The sequence below is a fragment of the Lithobates pipiens genome, unplaced genomic scaffold (assembly GCF_037356315.1).
Source record: "Lithobates pipiens isolate NorthernLeopardFrog02 unplaced genomic scaffold, aLitPip1_a1.2 Scaffold_8, whole genome shotgun sequence".
Classification (NCBI taxonomy): Eukaryota; Metazoa; Chordata; class Amphibia; order Anura; family Ranidae; genus Lithobates; species Lithobates pipiens.
The window spans coordinates 348,756,469-348,777,792 of NW_027507903.1; the positions used below are offsets into that span (position 1 = coordinate 348,756,469).

General features: G+C 42.3%; 1 protein-coding gene across 1 annotated transcript in view; it reads left to right on the forward strand.

The window, feature by feature from the left end:
• The window catches only part of LOC143963605 (organic cation/carnitine transporter 2-like), a 112,423-nt gene that overhangs the window by 32,855 nt on the left and 58,244 nt on the right, over nucleotides 1-21,324 (forward strand). Inside the window, exons 2-3 of the mRNA XM_077473286.1 lie at nucleotides 12,649-12,752; nucleotides 16,300-16,454. Coding sequence (XP_077329412.1) covers nucleotides 12,649-12,752; nucleotides 16,300-16,454 — 259 coding nt within the window. The remainder of the gene's footprint in view (nucleotides 1-12,648; nucleotides 12,753-16,299; nucleotides 16,455-21,324) is intronic.

Here is a 21,324-nt window from a genome sequence, read left to right on the forward strand (position 1 = left end):
AGGGTAAAAGATTTCCCCAGTAGGTAATGTAAACCTGGAGCCCACCAATACCCAAGGGCAGAAGGTACAATGGCCACATTTGAAAGTGCCCTGTCCCTGGATATTGTGTCCATGGGGAGGAAAGTAATGACTGTTGGTATGTTTATCATGCAGGGACATGGCTCGTTTGAAAACAATTTCAGGGCAGTTAGAAATATATTTATTCAAGGTTGGATTGTCATGTAAAATGTGCCAGTTTTTGGCCAATACATCTCTTAATTGGTATAATAATTATATAATTATAGAGAGAGAGAGAGAGAGAGAGAGAGAGATTTGTAATAAATTTAACTGTGGAAATAGGTTCAGAATTCGCCTTTATTTTATAGAGTAATGCGTTGTGTTCCTAGGCTGCCGGAATGGCTTATTGAAAGCTTTACATAGGAGCAATTTTTAGTAGCCACGCAGGTGGAGTCGCCTCCTCGCGGTCTGTGTTCTACCTAAAGTCACAATCTCGGTTGCAATTCCTTCTGATGTAGTAGGCGTAGGAGATACTGGAAACAAGTGTGGTAGGGTGAGCACTCGAGGCGTGGAGGATGTTATTGACCGGGTGTCTCCTTACGATATAGTGTAGTGACCAGACAGTTATCATGATCCTTAAAAATCAAAAGATCAAGAAACAAAATTTTACGCAAATCACTGTTCACTGCAAATTTCAGGCTATAGGTGGTGTTACAACAAAACAACATTGAGTACAACAAAATAATCCAGTGCCTGTTGTGTGCCGGTTCAAATGATGAAAAAATCAATGCGTGGCTGGCCAGGGATTCCCTAGAAAAAATTTCACACTCCCACTCCCCCCACAACATGTGCCCATGGCCATGCCCTGCACCTGGAGGTAGTGGGAGCCGTTAAATGTAAACCAATGTGCGTCAAAATAAAAGAAAGTAATTTCAAAGGAAATTCACCAAAAGACCAAAGATCCTACGCCGGATACAATGGCTCTACCTGGGGGGGACACATGCATCCTTATAACGTTGCTGTACGAGGAAATTTTGTATCCGAATAGGTATGGGCATCCTGGTCAATGAGCCCTGTAGAGAAAGCATCTACTATCGGAGCCTTGTATTCATTGATGAAACGTTTGGTAGAAACGCTAGCAATTTTGAGGTACCAGAACTGATTGGAGAGGATATCCATGCACATCTTGGTATATTATTCATTGGTGAATAAAACAATATTGCCACCTTTGCCTGTTTTGATTACCAGATCTGGATGATTCCGTAGTCTGGCAATGGATTGTACTTGTTGAAAATACCAAGTGTTTCATATCACTAATGGTAGTCATCAAGAAAGCTCAGATGTGAGGGTTAGTAGTAAAATCAGGAAATTTGTTTGATTTAGGTCTGAATTTATTGCTGGAAACGGGCAACGGGGGGAGGTGCTGGTATAGCAATATCAAAGGGAGGTGTCACTCTCCTCTAAGAGTAGAATGAGATCTCTGCCTGGAATTCATCCATGGTAAAATGTTTTATACCATCAAAGAGCTCCCTCTCCTGCCTGGAACGCATTCGATCATGATCGAACAAAAATGTGTTACTTTCCTAGAAAATAATAAATAGAGATCTTTGATAGTGTCATACTTTTCCAGCTGAAAAGTTGGACAAAAACTATATCTCGAGGTCAAGATCGGCCTCTGGAAGGGTATATGGCGTAAGGTTGATAATGGTTCTACATGCGAAGAGTGGGGGTCATTACTAGGGAAAATTTTGAGGCTTGTGATCCAGGAGGTGCCTGGTGAGCATCAACTGTACTTTGTACTTTGTTTAGTTGGTATCGATAAAGGTGTCATAGGGTTGGGTAATAACAGTGACGTGTTTAACAAGGAGTGTGCTGCAGAGTTGTCAATATTAGAAACTCCAGCTAAACTGGGGTTCGTACTGGACAAAGGTAAATTAGTGAAATTGTGATGAAGCAAATTCAATACCTAAGCTGCTATTGGGCCCAGGTGAGCAACAGAAGAACCACCAACAATTCAACAAATTTAATGAATTCCAGGCATTCAGAGATCTCATTCTACTCTTGGAGGAGAGTGACACCTCCCTTTTGATATTGCTATACCAGCACCTCCCCCTGTTGCCTATTTCCAGCAATAAATTCAGACCTAAATCAAATAAATTTCCTGATTTAACTACTAACCCTAACATCTGGGCTTTCTTAAGGTGGTGTTCCACCCCAAAAAATAAATCATGAATGTGCCTAAAAAAATGCCTCTAAATGGCTGTTGCTAGGGGGTCCCTCGTAGTCTGCCTCCTTCAGTGTCTGGGCTCTTGACGTCACTTTCCCACGGCGGCAGGAAGGGCTCAGCTCTGCCCCCTCCCTCTTGTCAATCATCTGGAACACGTGACGTGGGAACCCCGCTTTAATGACTACCATTTAGTGATATGAAACACTTGGTATCGGACTCTGTGTCTAATAATTTTATATTTTCAACAAGTACAAAGCCAGACTGCAGAATCATCCTGATCTGGTAATCAAACAGGCACACAAAGGTAGTAGACCCATTGTATGCGACAGGATCTCTAACTGAAAATGCTAGCAGGCTGATTGATTTCTTTCTTGCCCCACACGTGACACAATTACCATCATTTGTTCAAGATGCACTTGATCTTCTCAAACACTTTAAAGGTATTGTGGTCCCTCCTGACACCCTGCTCGTGACTCTAAATGTGGAGGCACTCTACTCCAGCATCCCTCACAAGCACGGCGTCGGGATGGTACGCACCTTCCTTAGAGAACAGGACCACCATCTTTGGCCTTTTGGTGAATTTCTTTTAATATGACTTTTTTTATTTTGACGCACAATTGGTTTATGTTTTAATGGCTCCCATTACCTCCAGGTGCAGGGCGTGGCCATGAGCACATGTTGGGGGGGGGGGGGGGGGGTAGGTGGGAGCGTGACATTTTTTTTTCTAGGGAATCCGTGGCCAGCCACACCAACCATGCGTTGGTGTGGCTTAAGTATATTGATGATATTTTCATCATTTGGACCGGCACAGAACAGGCACTGGATGATTTTGTTAAACTCCTCAATAGCAACACCTATAACCTGAAATTTGCGGTGAACAGTGATTCATGTAAAATTTTGTTACTTTATCCTTTGATTTTTAAGGATCATAACTGTCTGGCCACTACACTATATCGTAAGGAGACAGCCGATAATGCCATCCTCCACGCCTCGGGTGCTCATCCTACCACACTTGTTCACAATATCCCCTACGTCTAGTATATCAGACTTAGAAGGAATTGTACCGTGTTGCCCTTGGATTTCAGACCTGGCTCCTTGGCTTGCACTCGGCTGGCTTTCAGATTCCGAGAGAACTGGTGAGAACTATTACCCTGGAGGAGGTTTTGAAGCCCATTGGATCCTTTCTCGTTGGGAAATCCCCAGGCCATTGGATCCTTTCTCGTTAGGAAATCCACCGTCTGGTGGAAGGCTCCTTCCCCACCTCCATAAGTCATGCACATGTAATATTAATCCACAAAGCCCCTAAGGACCCCACATCCTGCACCTCATAGACCTTCTTGGAAAACAAAGGCTTAGAAAAGCTCTTTGATGTTGTGGAATGACCTTTTCTGTGGGGGGTTCCCCTTGTTCTTACATGGCTACAGGTACTCTACAGACACCCCACATTATCCATTATGCTGGGGAGGGGGGTCTGTCACAGCCCTTCCCTTTGTCTAGAGGCACGCGGCAGGGCTGCCCTCTCTCTCTCTGGCCCTTTTCGCCATCACGATGGAGCCGCTGGACGGAAGCCCTGTGCACTTCCCAACACATTAAGGGCCCGCGTGTTGGCTGGCTGGAGGAGAGGGTCGACCTATATGACTTGCTCCTTTTCCTCAACGATGCGGACTCCTCGGTCAAAGGGGCACTGCAGATTCTGAACTCATTCTCCACCTTCAGGCCTCAAACTTAATGTTTCAAAGTCCTTTCTATTCCCTATAGACCCCACAGCTGGTTCTACTGACCCCTCTATGCCCCTACAATCGGTTGAGAGTTTCAGATACCTTGGGGTGGTGGTCTCGAGACATGCTTCAGATTTCTTGGCCCTAAATTTATCCCCAGTGATCCAGGAGACACGGCTGAAACTGAAGGCATGGGAGCCGCTACCCCTATCATTGCTAGTTTGGATAAACCTGATAAAAATGAAAATCCTACCCAAATTTATATACCTACTTCCCCAATCCCTGCAATGGATTCCCAAATCCTTTCACCCAGCTGCATAGCCTCTTTGCCTCCTTTATCTGGGGAACCCAGTCCCCCAGATACGGGTGGTCGACACTTGTGCGCCCATCCTCCCAGGGAGGACTGGCATGCCCTGATCTATATAAATATTTCCTGGCCACCCAGCTAGTTACAGCAGCTTGGTGGCTCACTCCTGACACGACAAACCCCACTAACTTGGTTGAGACGGCGGTGGTGAAATTGTTGGAAGCGCTGAAATGTCTACTTTTCCATGGCCCCATACCCATTGACCCCCTCCATGCGCAACACGCTGCGTGCATGGGGGGTGGGCCTAAAAATGGAAAATACGCTAAAAAAAGCATTCTCTCCAGCTGCCCCCTTGTGGATGAACCCCACCCTGGAGCACATCTACAAATTGCCCGAACCACACGCTTGGACCAAATTTAACATTAAAAACAGTGGACCAAGTAATATCTAATCCCTGGCCCCACTCTCCAAATTGATTTCCGATTTCAACATTCCGCAGAACAGTTTTTTTTTTTTTTTTTTTTTTATATATATCTACAACTCTCCCATGCCTTCAGCTGCCAATTCTTCAGTTCTCCCCTCCTGATGGTCCAATCTACATTGGAGGACCTCCTCAGATCCCAATGTGCAAATAAGCCCACCTCGTGGCTATACTCCCATTTGATAATGACCTCACTCCCTACGCTGGAGAAACTCAGAAACAAATGGCTACACGACATTCCTGACTTTGACAATGACGATTGGAAGGACATATGGGACTTCCCTTTCAGATCCCTGGTCTCATTGAGAGACCAACTAATCCAGTCCAAGATGGTTCATCGTGCATATTTTACCCCACACAGACTACACAAAATGAATCCCGCCTCCTCCTGAGGGTGCTGGCGTTGTGGAACAATACCTGGTGACTTTACTCATTTTTTGGACCTGCCCAGCCATTGCCGAATATTGGGAAGAGATACTGAATGTCATAACCCAGGTCACCACCATACCGCTTCAACCCTTCATGGCAATATGCATGTTGGGCCCGATAGAACTAATTCCCACGGTAGCAAGGCGTATCCTGGTTGGGCTACTTATCTTTTGTGCCCGCAAAGCTATAGCCCTTAGCTGGTGCAAGCCTACTCTTCCTCCTCCTCTCTCTGTGGAAACATTTGGTTAATAACAGCTTGCCTCTTTACAAGGATTGCTATGCTAATGGGGGATGCCCTCAAAAATATGACAGTTTGGTCCAAATGGCTGGCGGATTCCTCCACAGCCTCAAACTCTCACCCACCTTAACCCATTACCCTCTGTTAATAGTAATTTACAATTGTAAGTGTAACATATATTTCTGAGGTGCACGTGCAGGTGCTCCACACTGTCCTCCTACTTAAGGAGCCAGCCTGTTGCGATCATCATGGTACCCCATGATCCCTGTCGTGTTTCATGCAACAGCTTACCAAATGTCATAATCCTGTAAGAACTAGAGTTGATACTTGTCATGACCAATGTATGTTGTTTTTTCTGTTAAATGTTTTGAAATTCAATAAACCAATCTTCAAAAAATAAAAGTGTAAAAAAAAAAATATATATATATAAATATATAATTTTTTTTTAAAGCACCCCTGTCCCCATGTGCTCACGCGCAAAAGCGAATGCACACGTAAGTCCCGCCCACATATGTAAACGCAGTTCAAACCACACGCGAGTTATCGCCAGGTGCATTAGAGCGAGAGCAACAATTCTAGACTTAACTCGAAGTGATTAAGGGGATATGATTATTATATTGTTTTTTTTTACTAGATGGACTTGTGTCTTTGTGTCTTTTTTTTAAACCTGACTAACTATGTAACTATGAAACATGTAACCTGTAAAAAATGTTTTAAAGCGTCGACTAAGTACCAACGTTTGGTGCCATTCCACGAGTGTTCGCAATTTTAAAGCATGACATGTTGGGTATCTACTCAGGTAACATCACATTTTTCAAAACAATTGGGTTAACTTTTTTTACTATTTTTTTTATTTTATTTTTTTATTTATGAAACTTTTTTATTTTTTTAAACAAAAAAAAAAAAAAAAGTGTTTTTGAAACAATTTTGTGCTAATACCATGTGACATAAAAAGTTGCAACAACCGCCATTTTATTCCCTAGGGTGTCTGCTAAAAAAAACATATATTATATTTGGGGGTTCTGCGTAATTTTCTAGCAAAAAAAGATGATTTTTTTTACATGTAGGAGAGGAGTGCCAGAATAGGGTCGGTATGGAAGTGGTTAATGTAGAAAAATGTAAAATTATGCATTTAGGTGGCAAAAACATGAATGCAATCTACTCACTAGGAGGAGAACCTCTGGGGGAATCTAGGATGGAAAGGGATCTGGGGGTCCTAATAATAAGTTAATAATAAGATAATAAGTTCAGCAATGGCATGCAATGCCAAGCTGCTGCAAGCAAAGCCAATAGAATATTGGCATGCATCAAAAAAAGAATTCACTCCAGAGATAAAACAATAATTCTCCCGCTCTACAAGACTCTGGTCGGGCCTCACCTGGAGTATGCCATCCAGTTCTGGGCACCAGCCCTCAGGAAAGATGTGCTGGAAATGGAGAAGTACAAAGAAGAGCAACAAAGCTAATAAAGGGACTGGAGGATGTTGGTTATGAGGAAAGATTACAAGCCCTGAACGTATTCTCTCTGGAGAAGTGATGCTTGAAAGGGGATATGATTTCAATATACAAATACTATGCTAAAATACTAGACTTTTCCACGAAGCGGCATTTAAAAAGACTCACAGAAACTGCATAGAGGGTTCTTTATGGTAAGAGCGGTAAGAATGCGGAATTCTCTTCCACAGGCGTTGGTATCAGCAAGGAGCATCAATAATTTCAAAAAAATATTAGATGGGCACCTAAACTACCACAATATACAATGTAATATTTACATAAAAGCACACACACAGGTTGGACTTTTGTCTTTTTTCAACCTCACCTACTATGCAACTATGTAAACAATTATTGTCCATGTAAAATACATCTTGAAATGTGAACATATTGGCTATGCTAATTTGGGCTTTTGATTTATAAACATACATTAGTGAGCTATTAGAATAGCAGACAGCATGTCTTTCTGGTTACCATTAATAAGCCAAAGAGTGGCAATAAAGACTGTTTTTGCAAACAATGCTTCAGTTACAAGAATTAGGCCTTTATTACCTCCTAAGAGAATAGCAATGAGCTCTTCTTGATGTCATAGGTCCTTTGTTATTGAAGATTATTCAACTTCTTTCCAGAAATCTTGAATTGGGAGCCAGTGACACTAATACAGCGATCAGTAGAAAAAATATGCAATGTCACTGTACTAGTGACACTGGCTGGGAAGAGGTTAAACATGTAGGGTGATCAAAGGGTTAACTGTGTGCCAAACTAGTGTTTGTGTGTATTATGTGTGCTGCTTTTACTAAGAGTTGTGATGGATTTTCCTCCCTGCTTTGCATTTACTTTACTTGATTTTATTATTTTTTTTTTTTGCATAAATTGGTAGCCAATCATTTGTGCCGTTATAATGACCCGATTAGCATAAGTGGTGTTTACCTAGATATGACTGACAATGGCTTTTGTTGCAAGCATCTTTTTGTGTCCTTATGTTGATAGATAGAAATATATTAAAACAGGGCTTGACAAATTTGCTTGGAATCTAGGAGCCAGCTAAAAAAGTTAGGAGCCAGGTCGGTAACGGCAATCCAGACCTGTCCCTGGCCTGACATGGAGACGAGTGAGGGGAGGATAGCGCGGCCCCCCCACCTGTCTCCATGTCATTGCCCATAGCTCTTAGAGGGACATTTTTATTTATTTTTTTTTTATTTTATTTTTTTTATTGCATTTTAGTGTAAATTTGAGATCTGAGGTCTCTCTGACCCCAGATCTCATATATTTAAGAGGACCTTACCTGTTTTTTTCAATTACAAGGGATTTTTACATTCCTTGTAATAGGAATAAAAGTGACAATTTTTTTTTTTAAAAGCACCGTGAAAAAATAAAAAGTTAAAATAAGAAAAAAAAAATGTTTTAAATGCGCCCTGTCCTGCCAAGCTTGCGTGCAGAAGCGAACGCATACGTGAGTAGCGCCCGCATAGGAAAGCGGTGTTCAAACCACACATGAGGTATCGCTGCGTTCGGTAGAGCGAGAGCAATAATTCTAGCCCTAGACCTCCTCTGTAACCCAAAACGTGCAACCTGTAGAATTTTTTAAACGTCGCCTATGGAGATTTTAAAGGCTAAAAGTTTGTCGCCATTCCATGAGCGGACGCAATTTTGAAGCGTGACATGTTGGGTATCAATTTATTCGGTGTAACATTATTTTTCACAATATAAAAAAATTGGGCCAACTTTACTGTTATATTTAATTAAAAAAATAAGACTTTTCCCCCGAAAATGCGCTTGTAAGTCCGCTGCACAAATATGGTGTGACAGACAGTATTGCAACGACCACCATTTTATTCTCTAGGTTGTTAGAACTCCTAAACACATATATATATATATATATATATATATATATATATATATATATATATATATATATATATGTGTATGTGTGTGTGTATATATATATACACACACACACACACACACACACACACACACACACACACACACACATTTTTTTTTTTTTTTATTATTCTAAGTAAAGGTGAGATGGGTGGGCAGTGAAAGCTTCATTAGCATCGCTGGCTGTCATACCAACAGCCACCACTAGATGGCGCCAGATTACAGAACTAAACATAGGACCACAGAAGGCCTCAAAGCCGCGGCCTCAATTGCCGGCGGCGGCGCGGCCCGACACGATCACGCCAGGGGGGGGGTGGAAGGAGACAGGATACCCCCGCTGTGCTGCCCCAGGCGCCAGATCACAAATTCTAGTCGCCAATGCGATCTGGCGCCCGGGGTTTGTCGAGCCCTGTATTAAAAGCTTTGTGCACTTTCACCTACATTCAACTTTTCCATTTAATCGGCTTTCCTGAGGCTAAAGTGCACTGACATCGTGATATACAGTATTTACAAAGCACAGCTTGTGCCAGTTGATTAATTTGCTGGGTTTTTAAGTTTTTTTTTTTTTTTTTTTTTTTTTTTTTTACAGAACTTTGCCCTTTGATGTCTGACTAATGTAAAGCAAACCAAAGACTGATAAAAAGCTATAGTGCAATAAAAGAATTATTCTTTAGTTGGACATGTGAAAATGTCTTATAATAATAAATTCTTGCAGTTCTCTTTTCTGAAGTTTTTACACCCACATACAAATAGGATCAAAAAACGGAAGTGTGAATGTTAGACACATGACTGAAGCTTACTATGTAAATGAAGAGATTGTCAGATGATTTAGATTCAAACACTTGGGCATGGACATGAAAAGAACATGGACAGTTTTGGCAGGACGTAAGCCTATGACAAAGTAATAAAGAAATCACCTGCCAATGCAAATGAATACTCTTCCCACCTTTTTAATCCTTCCAGTAGTGATATCAATCACAGCCATGAGGTCCTGATGTTTTGTGCTCCCATGTCCAATGTGCCCACTTTTAGGATAACATAGTTGGTCCATGCGGATGTGTACCTTGGAATTGGAGCAGAGAAGCTCCAGATGAGGTCTACACTCTTGTCACTCCAGGCATACATTACATTACATTATTAAACTAGGGAAATTTTCAGAGAACCTGAATGTACTACATCACAATTTTCCGACGCTGTTATGAGTATGCCATTTTCCCTAACGGTTAAGGAGGACAAAAGGGTTTACCACCATCTCATATATGTACACCATTTTTATGATGCATCCTTGAGCACATAAGACTTCTCAAACTGAGTTCTATTAGGAACTCCTATGAACATGTACAGTACATATGGTTGAAGACACCCCTTTCCGTATCTGTATGCTGCATCATATCTGCAGTTTAAAGTGTATCCAATCACAAGAAAAAACACCAATATATTGTAGCTTACAATCAGATGTAGTTTTTGGATTCGTTATTTTTTTGGGGGGCTTGTTTTCCCTCATTTTTACCTGGTCAGCCTACCAGTAACGCCCTGTGCCAGGACTGCAACCCTGCACCTCATACTGTTATTTATGGAAGTGCAGTGTTGTAATATGTGGGCAGGAAGTGTGTTAGCACTATAGAATCTGTTGATAAGCGTAGCTATGGCACTGTGTACAGGAAGTTATCAGCCCACTACATTTTAATGGGTTTTCTTTTGCACTTACCAAACAGCTATACCATGACACTTTCAACAGTATGTTTATAGTACTGAAGGCAAAACTTTCAGTTTATTTTTTGCAATCTGTGTTTAGTTGGGAAGATCTCTCTCCGCATCCTGTCCCAAAGCCAAACCAGGAACTGAGAAGAAATTGCTCCAAATTGAAGGAGCCCCTGGTTGTCATCAGCGTCACCAGAACTAGTGTCCCCACTGGAAATTTTTCCTCTATTTCTGTTTTGGTGATGACCCAAAATGTGGGTTTTTCTTTTACGTTTGATGATAATGGTAAACAGAACAAATAGAGAAGGTGAATCTCCCCAATGGGGGCAGAAAGAGTAGTAAGAACCTGACCGGTGTTCTAATCCCTCTCCACTCTATCCAAGACTAAAAGAAAAAGTTTTGCATCTAGTTAACCTTAACAGACCAAAATGGTAAAAATTAAGAAAAATTCATCATTAGGGCTTACATACACTGTAACCTGAAATACGTGGCTTTGTGGCAGTCATAAATATCTATTAATGGCTTTCAAAGTTGTGCTACCATTCACTGTTACCCAAACCATCATCTCTTTTTGTCCCAGTGGCTCTTCACCCCCTGCTGAATCACAAATATTAGCCTTCCCAAAATATGTCATGGCTGCAGGTGACATTTTCTGTTTTTTTAGCCAGCCATCCACGTCACTGTGCCACAATGAGACTTCCACTAAATGCAATAATAAGCTTACATATACAGGTAGACTGGAATTTAGCATTTAACCAGTTCCCGACCGGCGCACGCCGATTTACGATCGGCAGAATGGCACGGGCAGGCAAATTGGCGTACAGGTACGTCCAGTTGAATTTGCCGCCCAGCCATCGCGTGCACAAGCGTGCCGGTCGGGACCCCCATGAGTCGATTGCCATGGGGATACCCGCGATTGTCTCACGGGGAAGGAGAACGGGGAGATGCCGTTGTAAACAGCATCTCCCCATTCTGCCTAGCAACAAGTGACGCTGATCTCTGCTTCCAGTGATTAGAGCAGAGATCAGTGTTCACTAGCACACAGCCCAGCCCCCCACAGTTAGTAACACGCTCCTAGAACACACTTAACCCCTACACTGCCACCCCCCGGTTAACCCCTTCACTGCCAGTGTCATTTACACAGGAATCAGTGCATTTGTATAGCACTGATTGCTGTATAAATGACAATGGTCCCAAAAATGTCCGATGTGTCCGCCATAATGTTGCAGTCACAATAAAAAAATCTGATCGCTGTCATTACTAGTAAAAAAAATTCTTAATAAAAATGCCATAAAACTATCCCCTATTTTGTAAACGCTATAAATTTAGCGCAAACCAATCAATAATGGCTTCTTCCGATTTTTTTTTTTTTTTCTTTTTTGATTTTTTTTTTTTACCAAAAATATGTAGAAGAATACGTATTGGCCTAAACTGAGGGAAAAAAATGTTTTAGATATTTTTGGGGGATATTATAGCAAAAAGTAAAAAATAATGTGTTTTTTTTTTTTTTTTTTTTTTCAAAATTGTCGCTCTTTTTTTGTTTATAGCACAAAAAATAAAAACCACTGGAGTGATCAAATACCACCAAAAGAAAGCTCTATTTGTGGGGGAAAAAGGACGTCAATTTTGTTTGGGAGCCACGTCGCACGACCACGTAATTGTCAGTTTAAGCGACGCAGTGCCGAATCGCAAAAAGTGGTCTGGTCATTGGCCTGCAAAATGGTCCGGGGCTGAAAGTGGTTAATAAAGAAGCAGATTATAATGTCTATTCCTTTAGTATAACCTAAAAGTCAGTCATCGTTTTTCCAAGCTGTTTTTAAATGCCAGAGGACACACTTTAAACATTTATCAGTCATAATCTCAAAATCAATGTGTTAATGTTGTATTTATTTTAAGTCAAGAGAGCAAAATGGGAGCTGCTGACTTCATTCTGAAAGTTCTAGTTGCCTGGCTGTCTTTTGATTTAATGATTAGACCTTGCCCTGAAATAATTATGCAGGACGCAAAGTCAGATTGGAGTCAGAAATCTTAATCTGTATGCTTGATATGGGGAAGTGGCGCATAAAGAATTGATGCCGTTAGATTTTAAGAAGGGGTTAGCTTCCATATTTCTTACAGCACATTTGCTTTAATGGGAAAGGGCATATGCTAATTTTTACTCTTTCCTTTCTTGCAGTGGGACTTGATCTGTGAAAATGACTGGAAAGGACCATTAACTACCTCACTTTTCTTTTTGGGAGTGCTCATTGGTTCATTTGTTTCAGGACAGATGTCAGACAGGTAAATTCACTGCAATACTCTTCTCTAAACTGGTTCTTGATAAACTTGCATTAGATTATACAGTATCTCCTTCCTACAAAGAAGACTCTGAAGCCATGTAGCAAGGATCCGGACGCCTAGTTTAAGCCTAGTTTAAGTTTAAGCGCAAATTTGGCGCCACTTCTAACCTTCCCATCCATGATCTATTTAATTCAAAGCGGAGTCCCAGCCTGGGTGAAAGTTAAGTCAGCTGCTACAAATACTGTAGCTGCTGACTTTTAATATAAGGACACTTGCCTGTCCAGGGAGCTTGCAATGTCGGCACCAACGCCATCCTGTCCATTGGCTCCGGGTGCAGGTGCCGGTATCCCTACTAAGGGGAGCCTTGCAGCTTCACAGCCTTCTTCCTGCTGCGCATTTGCGAATAGTCCCATCTTCTTCTGGACACAGGTCCCAGAAGGGAGGGGAGGAGGAGGGCACAATAAAATTGCGGAGTGGCGTAACCTCGCCTCAGGGACATTGGGCAGAAGTCCCAAAGAAAACGCCAACAAGGTGACATTAGGACTTTGTAAGGATTTCACTGATGGACCCAATTAGAACGGTCTATGTCACCGGGCAGTGATGCCCAGAAGATAGCAGACTTGGGATCCATGGCCCCATGTGACCTGAGATTCATTTAAGTATTTTGCCTTTTTTTTTTCATATGAGGTTGCTAGAGAGGGTGATGGGGGGGGGGGGGGATCCATAGCTAGGCCTCAAGAATTATGAATATGCATAGTAATCCATCCTCAAAGTTTACAACAGAAGCATTTAATATTTTTCAAGTTGTATTCTCAGAAGATCAGCTCCCCCCCCCCCTCCCAGCAGTAAATTACTTGGTAGAATTTTATCCTAATGGAAAACCGAGCAGGAACACTAGAAGGGGGAAGCTAAGCTTCTGAGAGAACTGTTTTGAATGGCTTCATTTATGTTGCTGTAGATTTGTATTATGTAAGTATTTGAATGTCCATAGCCTGACCATAATTGCACTTTAAAGGGATAGGTAAACTTTTTTTAAAAAAATAACGAACATCTTGTACTTCCCTGTTCTGTGCTATGATTTTGCACAGAGCAGCCCCAATCCTCCGCTTCTAGGGTCCCCTGCTAGCACTCCTGGCCCCTCCCCCGCAAAGTGACCGGAGCAAGTCACTTGCTATATTTGCACTCGTGTGTGTGTGTGTGTGTGTTCACTCCCGAGCCAGCTCTGTGTGTCAATAAGAAAAAACAGAGTGTGGCTTGGCTCCGCACCTAACTCCCTCCTCGCTGGCTGTAATTGACAGCAGCTCCCACTGCTGTGTCTGAGCCAATGAGGAGAGAGAGAGCACATTGCTAGATTGAGATCAGACTAAAATAAGTATTTAGGGTGGGGGATATGGGGGACAGAAGGTTTTTTACCTTAATGCATAGAATATATTAAAAAGTAGCTCCAGGCTCCTTCAAAAAAAATAAAAAATACTGTAGCTGCTGACTTCTAATATTAGGGTGCTTACCTGTCCAGGAACCCAGCATTGTCCTCACCTGAGTCGATTTTTTTCAATTAGCTATTGGGTGCTCGCGCCACCTCTTGACTAAGGGAAACCGGCAGTGAAACCTTGTGGCTTCATAGACGGTTTCCTACTGTGCATGTGCAAAGCTTGCTGCATTTTGTGAATAGTCCGGCTGCAGGGAAAGGAGGAGGGGGCCATACTTCCTGTTAAAAAAAAAAAAAAACAGGTACCCCCCCCCCCCCGAAAAGGTGGCAAATGTGGCAGGGGAGGGAGAGGAGGAGGCAGACAAGTGGAGTTTCCCCTTTTGAGTGTAGCTTCACTTTAAGGCAAAAGTCCTTCTGCCCTTTAGAGCCATTTTAAAGCAGAACTTCACTTAAAAGTGAATGTTTCACTCATCTGCCCCCTCTGCTGTCTGCCTATCATTTTTGAACTTTTTTTTTTTTTCCTGGAAGTGGGTACCTTTTTTCTGACAGTAACCCTACATCTAAGATAGTGGCCACAGGGATCTGAAGCCCAGCAAAGAACCAGTCCAGGTGCAGACAGCAGTGGACTGGTAAAATGCCTTTTGTTAAAACAAATTTTTTGAAAAGGGAAGTTCCTCCTTTAAGCAAGGGACTCTTCATTTTTCCCTTAGGCTCCTACATTCTCCTACTCTCACTAGAAGCATGGAATAGTGAACTAGGGCTGCAACTAACGATTAATTTCATAATCAATTAGTTGGCCGATTTATTGTTTCGATTAATCGGTTAACCTTAAAAAAAAAAAGTGTGGTGTATAGTTTAGTCAAGTTTAAAAAAAAGACAATTTATTCTTAAATATCTCTATGCAGTGGTAAATATAAATAACCAACTATATGGTTGGGGACCAAAATATCGAATCCACTCTGAGAATAACAGACAGAAGAGATATACTGTATATACTATTAGAGGAGATATACTGTATATACTAATAGAGGGTGAATCTGGTAAATATCATCAGACTCAGAGATCAATTATTTTTTTTTTTTTATTAAAAACAAAGTCTTCCTTCCAAAAAAATTAATAAAAATAAGTCATTTTAAGAACATTGGTTCTATTTTCTAATCGTTAGTGGAGTCAAATCGAAGTTCGTTTTCAACCCCAGTGACGGTAAAAAATTTGAAAATAGAAAACTTCTTGGTCAAAGGAATTTTCAGACAGTGTATGTGGTTTTCATTCAGAAATTACATTAATTTTAAAAACAGAATGTTAAAAACAAGTGAAAAATTCAAACATTCTTTCATTCAGCGAATTATTTTTTGTCTGAATATTCTCGTCTGAAAACTGATCCGTGTAGCCAGCATAAGGCTCGGTACACACCTATGCAGTTTGCTTTTGATCTGTTTTTGCTGTTCGTTTTGATTTTTGCACATGTGATTTTGCTGCAATTTGCATTATTGCATTTTTTTGGGCCAATTTATTGTTGGGCAGAATAAAAAACACAAATTGCTGCAAAAACACCTTACATGCTTCTCTATTGAAGTATATTGAACCAAAAAAGCACCGTTTTGCGTGAACGTGTCCCATAGGAAATCATGTAAATGAACTGTAATGTGTTTCTGCAAAAAACATAGATGTGAACCAGGTCTAAGACGTTTAGTAACATAATGGGGTTAAAAAAAAAAAAAATCAGCTCTTTTATAGTACACAAAAAAAGCAGATAATCACTACTGTACGGGGTTAATTTTTTTTACTGTAGAACTGCGAAAGTAATATTTACAATAGCAATTATTTGCTCTTTTTGTACTATAAAGGGCTCATTTTATTTTTATTTTTTTAACCCCATTATGTTACTGGCTGATCGATTATGAAAATAGTAATCGATTAATTTCATAATCGATTAGTTGTTTCAGCCCTATAGTGAACGTATACAATGGCAGTTCATTCTTCATACTTTTTCCACCACTGCAAGAGATGATTAATATTTGCATGCAACATTAATTTCCCCACAGGCCACTTAGTTCAGTGGACCATAATGATGATAAGATGTGCTGCTCATTAAAGTTTGCTCATTTGTTTATAAAGGTTTGGAAGGAAAAAGGTCTTGTTTGTTACCATGGCTGTTCAGACTGGATTCAGCATAGTACAAGTCTTCTCCATCAATTGGGAAATGTTTACAGTCTTATTCCTCATTGTTGGCATGGGACAGATATCCAATTACGTGGCAGCTTTCATACTTGGTAAGGATACATATGTGTAGTTACAGTGCTTATTGTAGTTTTTAATCAATTTTTTAACTTATTACAGGTATTTACACATCAATGATCATTTACACAGCACTTTACAAACTGTAAATGCACATCAGTCCCTGCCTTCAAGGAGCTTACAGTCTAAGGTTCCTATCTCACATTCATACATACACATACTAGGGTCAGTTTAGACAGGAGTCAATTAACCTTCCAGCATGTCTTTAAATTGTGGGAAGAAATGGGAGTACCTGGAGGAAAGAACAGAGAGGACATGCAGAAACTCCATGCAGGTATGATCCTGCTTAGAATTTAACTTGAGGCCATCTCTCTGCTCTCTCCTGCTATTATGATGTTCCGATCAGAGTGCTTCTGTAAAGTGGATTATGACTTTATAATATACAGTATATATAAACTGTATTCATTGTTTTTTAAAGGCACTTTCACGCGCGGGGTCGGCTAAAGCGTGCCATTTTAGCATCGCTTTACGGTCGCTAGCAGGACGCTTTTAACCCTTGCTAATGGCCAAAAAAGGGTTAAAGTGGCCCGCAAAGCGCCACTGCCAAAGTGTTTTGCGGGCAGTTTGACAGCGCTGGCCAATGGCAGGGGCTCTTTAGGAGAGGTACAATGCCCCAAAGATGCTGCTTGCAGGACTTTTTTTTCCCATCCTGCAAGCGCATCGCTCCAGTGTGAAAGCACTCGGCCTTTCACACTGGGGTGGCAGGGGAGGCGTTTTACAGGTGCTATTTTTAGCCCTTTAACGCCTGAAAAACGCCTCAGCGTTGGAGTAGCCTAATATTTGCCTGACGTTCAGCTCTAACTAGGGTTTATTTTGGGAAACCTCAAATTAGGGTTGCACCGATTACCGTTTTTTTTTTTTTTTTTTTTAACCGGCGACTAGGAGTACCCAATACCTTTTTTGTGACGTGATTTTAACCCATACATAATTAATGTCTCAAATCGCACTGCAAAGAATTGCCTGTGGTTTGAACATGCTTGAGGTGTGATTCCTGTCCGAATCACATATGGTTTCTCTTGCCGCGTACACACGACCAGACTTTTTGAGGGACTAGGTCCGACGGACTTTCGGCGGAGTTCCGAAGGACTTTCCAAATGAACGGACTTGGCCACGCACAATCACAGCAAAGTCCGACAGATTTGAACGTGATGACGTACGACCGGACTATAACAAGGAAGTTCATAGCCAGTAGCCAATAGCTGTCCTAGCGTCGGTTTTTGTCGGACTAGCATACACACGAACGGATTTCTCGGTCCGGCGGAGGAAAAATGTAAAACATGTTCTATTTCTAAAGTCCACCGGATTTTTGGCAAGCAAAGTTCTGATGGAGCCCACACACGATCGAGTTGTCCGACGGACTCGTTCCGTTGGACCTTTGCTGTCAAAAAGGCCGGTCGTGTGTACGCGGCATATGACTCGCTTGCAATTCTTTGCAGTGCAATTTGAGCTCACTTATTTTGTATAGGCTCAAATCCCATCGCAAAGGTATCAGAGCATTTGCACGAGTGCAAGTACTTGTGCAGGTGCTTAATATCCGCACCAATACGATACTAACATCGGTGCAGCTCTACCTCAAATCTTTGGACAATCATGAACATTATTTATAGGAAAGTGATTAGAAGACACTCCCATTCATTTCTATAGCCCAAATCTGTTCCTTTGCAGTATAGTGGAGGCACCTGGCTCCAGACAGGCTGTAAACACTGCTTGGTGTTGCCAAGGATCAGGAAGTGAAGAGCAGGTCCACACTGCTTCTGTTTGTTTAGAGTATTTGAATAGGGAAAAGGGGGTTTGCATACCTCCCCAATATTTTGAGATGGGAATGAGGGACACCTACTAGCAAATGTATGTAGGCATAGGACATGCCCCTGCCGCACACCCTTAGGGTCCGTTCACACAGGGGCAACACGACTTGTAGGCGACTTGAGTGAGGCAACTTGGACACGACTTGAGTTTAGATCACAGCGCGACTTGGGACGACTTCAACACGACTTGTGATGACTTCAACCTGACTTGGGACGACTTACAAGTCGCCCCAGGCCAGGCGACTTTTGCCGAAGGGGGAACTCCACGCCAAATTTCTGAAAAAAATTTGGCGTGGGTTCCCCCTCCGAGAGCATACCAGGCCCTTAGGTCTGGTATGGATTCCAAGGGGAACCCCCTACGCTGAAAAAATCAATGGGTACCGGTCGCCTACAAGTCGGATTCAAGTAGTACAGGAACTTCTTTTGAAGTCGGAGCGACTTCAGTAGCGTGCATTAAGACAGCTCTCATTCACTTACATTGTTTTTTTTTTCCATTCAAACAGGTAATATTTATTGAACATTAGTGCAAGAGTACAGTCATAAAGGTACATATCAAACATTAAAGAGGTGTTGCATCATAGCCATAACAGTAAAAGAAATACAGTTCTCCAAACCAGTAGTCACCATACATCACAGACAAAGAACAAAGGATCCCAATAGTGACATGTTATTCATCGTAACAGAACATCAAATTCCCTCATCACACGTGGCAACCTCCTGCAACCATTTATCCCAGATTCTATGGTATTTAGCTGGACAACCCCTGTTTTTATACAAACATTTTTTATATGGGAGAGTAGAATTAACTTCCCGCTTCCAGTCCTCAATTCGGGGTGGAAGGGGCCTCATCCACTGTCTAGCTATCACCTTTCGAACAGAAAACAAAGTTTCCTGTAAGAAAGTGCTAGTAATTTTATCCAATACGTCAGGAAATATCCCTAGTAGACAGGGTTTGGGATCGAGGGCCAAAGGGGAACCCATAACATCATGTAGGAATGACACCACCTGCTGCCAGAGTTCCTGCAGCTTGGGGCAAGCCCATATAAGATGGAAAAACGTCCCAGTCTCAAGGGAACACATTGAGCAGAGCGTTGATTGATTCGCATTATATTTAGCAGTCCTAAGTGGGGTGAGGTATGCTTTATGTACTATATAGATCTGAGATAGCCTGTCCTGGAGCCTAGGGGACACCAATTTGCACGTTTCCAGAGCCTCCTCGTCTGTCAAAGCACCCACATCGCCCTCCCAGCGGGACTTGAGAGCATACGCTAGTCTCGCCGAGACGGGGGCCGTAAGCATGCCATAGAAGCACGAGATTAGCTTTTTGGGATCATTATCCTTCACTATGGCGACAACAGGATTGGGAGCAGGCCGAGGCAATGACTGCGAAAATTGTGCTCCAAGTGCATGCCGAACCTGTAGGTATTGAAATAACATAGTGTTTGGAACATTAAATTCCTCCTGCAATGCCCGAAACGTTTTAACAACACCCTGGTTAAGTAGGTGGTGTAGGTAGTATATTCCCCTCGATACCCATAGCTGTATACCCTGGAGCTTTTGAAGTTCCGGCAAATGTTTGTTATGCCAAAGTGGGGTGTAGTCATTCGGCGATGCCACATTCAGTTTAGTGGATGCCAGATCCCAAATCTTTCTGTAATGAAAGAGCATGGAATGTTTACCGGGCTCCATGGCAGAGTTCCCCGCTCCCGTCAAGATAGCCGCAATCGGGTCATCTGCAATTTGTGCCCAAGTGGGGCATAGAAGAGTTAGAAAACGTTGTTTATCAGTCTTGTCTATGTGAAAAAGTTGAGACAGTTGTGAGGCAACATAGTAAAGATTCAGATCTGGAAGGGCCATGCCCCCCATATCAGTCGGGCTTTTCAAAGCCTGCCAAGCAAGTTTGTGTCTAGCAGTTCCCCACACAAAGGGCCTAAGGAGACTTTCAAGGGATTTAAAGTATTTCAATGGCAAATATACCGGTGCATGCCACAATACATACAATAGTTTAGGTGATAGGACCATTTTAATCAGATTAACTCGTCCCCAAACCCCTAGGGGGAGACGGGACCAGGCCTGAATCTTGGTACGTACCAGGGCAAACAATGGTTCTACATTCAACACAATGTAATCAGCTGGGTTCCTAGAGACATAGACCCCCAAATATTTAATAGTGCCAACTCGCTGAAGAGGCAGACTGGCCTGGGACTCCGACTGTGGAAAACTGTCAATAGGTAAAATTTGGGATTTATCCCAGTTTATGCGGAGACCGGAAAAGCTACCGAACCATTCTATCATGCGGAGGGCCTTTGCAAGAGAAGGGCCAGAGTCCGCTAGATATAGCAACGTATCATCAGCGTATAGACTGATTTTCTCGATAAGTCGACCCATCGCCAGTCCCCTGATCTCAGGGTCGGCCCGAATCGCCACCGCTAAAGGTTCAGCCGCCAAGGCATATAGTAGCGGGGACAGTGGGCACCCCTGTCTGGTACCCCTACCGAGGCCAAACGCCCGGGAAGGCCATCCATTTGCCACCACCTTAGCCGTTGGGTGATGGTACAACAGTCTCACCCACCGAATAAAGTTCGGGCCGAAGCCGTACCCTGCTAAACACTTCCATAGATACTCCCATTCTACTGAGTCAAATGCTTTGGCCGTGTCAAGTGACACAACCACGCGCTCACCCATCTCCTCATGGGTTGCCTGAAGGTTTATATATAGCCTACGCAGATTGAACGACGTATTCCGCCCCGGCATAAACCCCGCCTGGTCAGCCTGAATCAGACTGAGAATCACTACGTTCAATCTGGTAGCAAGTATTTTGGCCAGAATCTTAACATCTACCTGTAATAGGGATATTGGACGGTAGGAAATCCTGGGAAACCCGGATCTTTTCCAGGTTTGGGAATCAAAACTATCGTTGCCTCCCTCATAGACGGAGGCAAGGTTAGCGTGTCAAAAAGATTCCTATAAAGGTCGAGAAGCCTAGGCACCAGCATGTCTTGGTAACGGGAATAAAATTCAATGGGAAGACCATCTGACC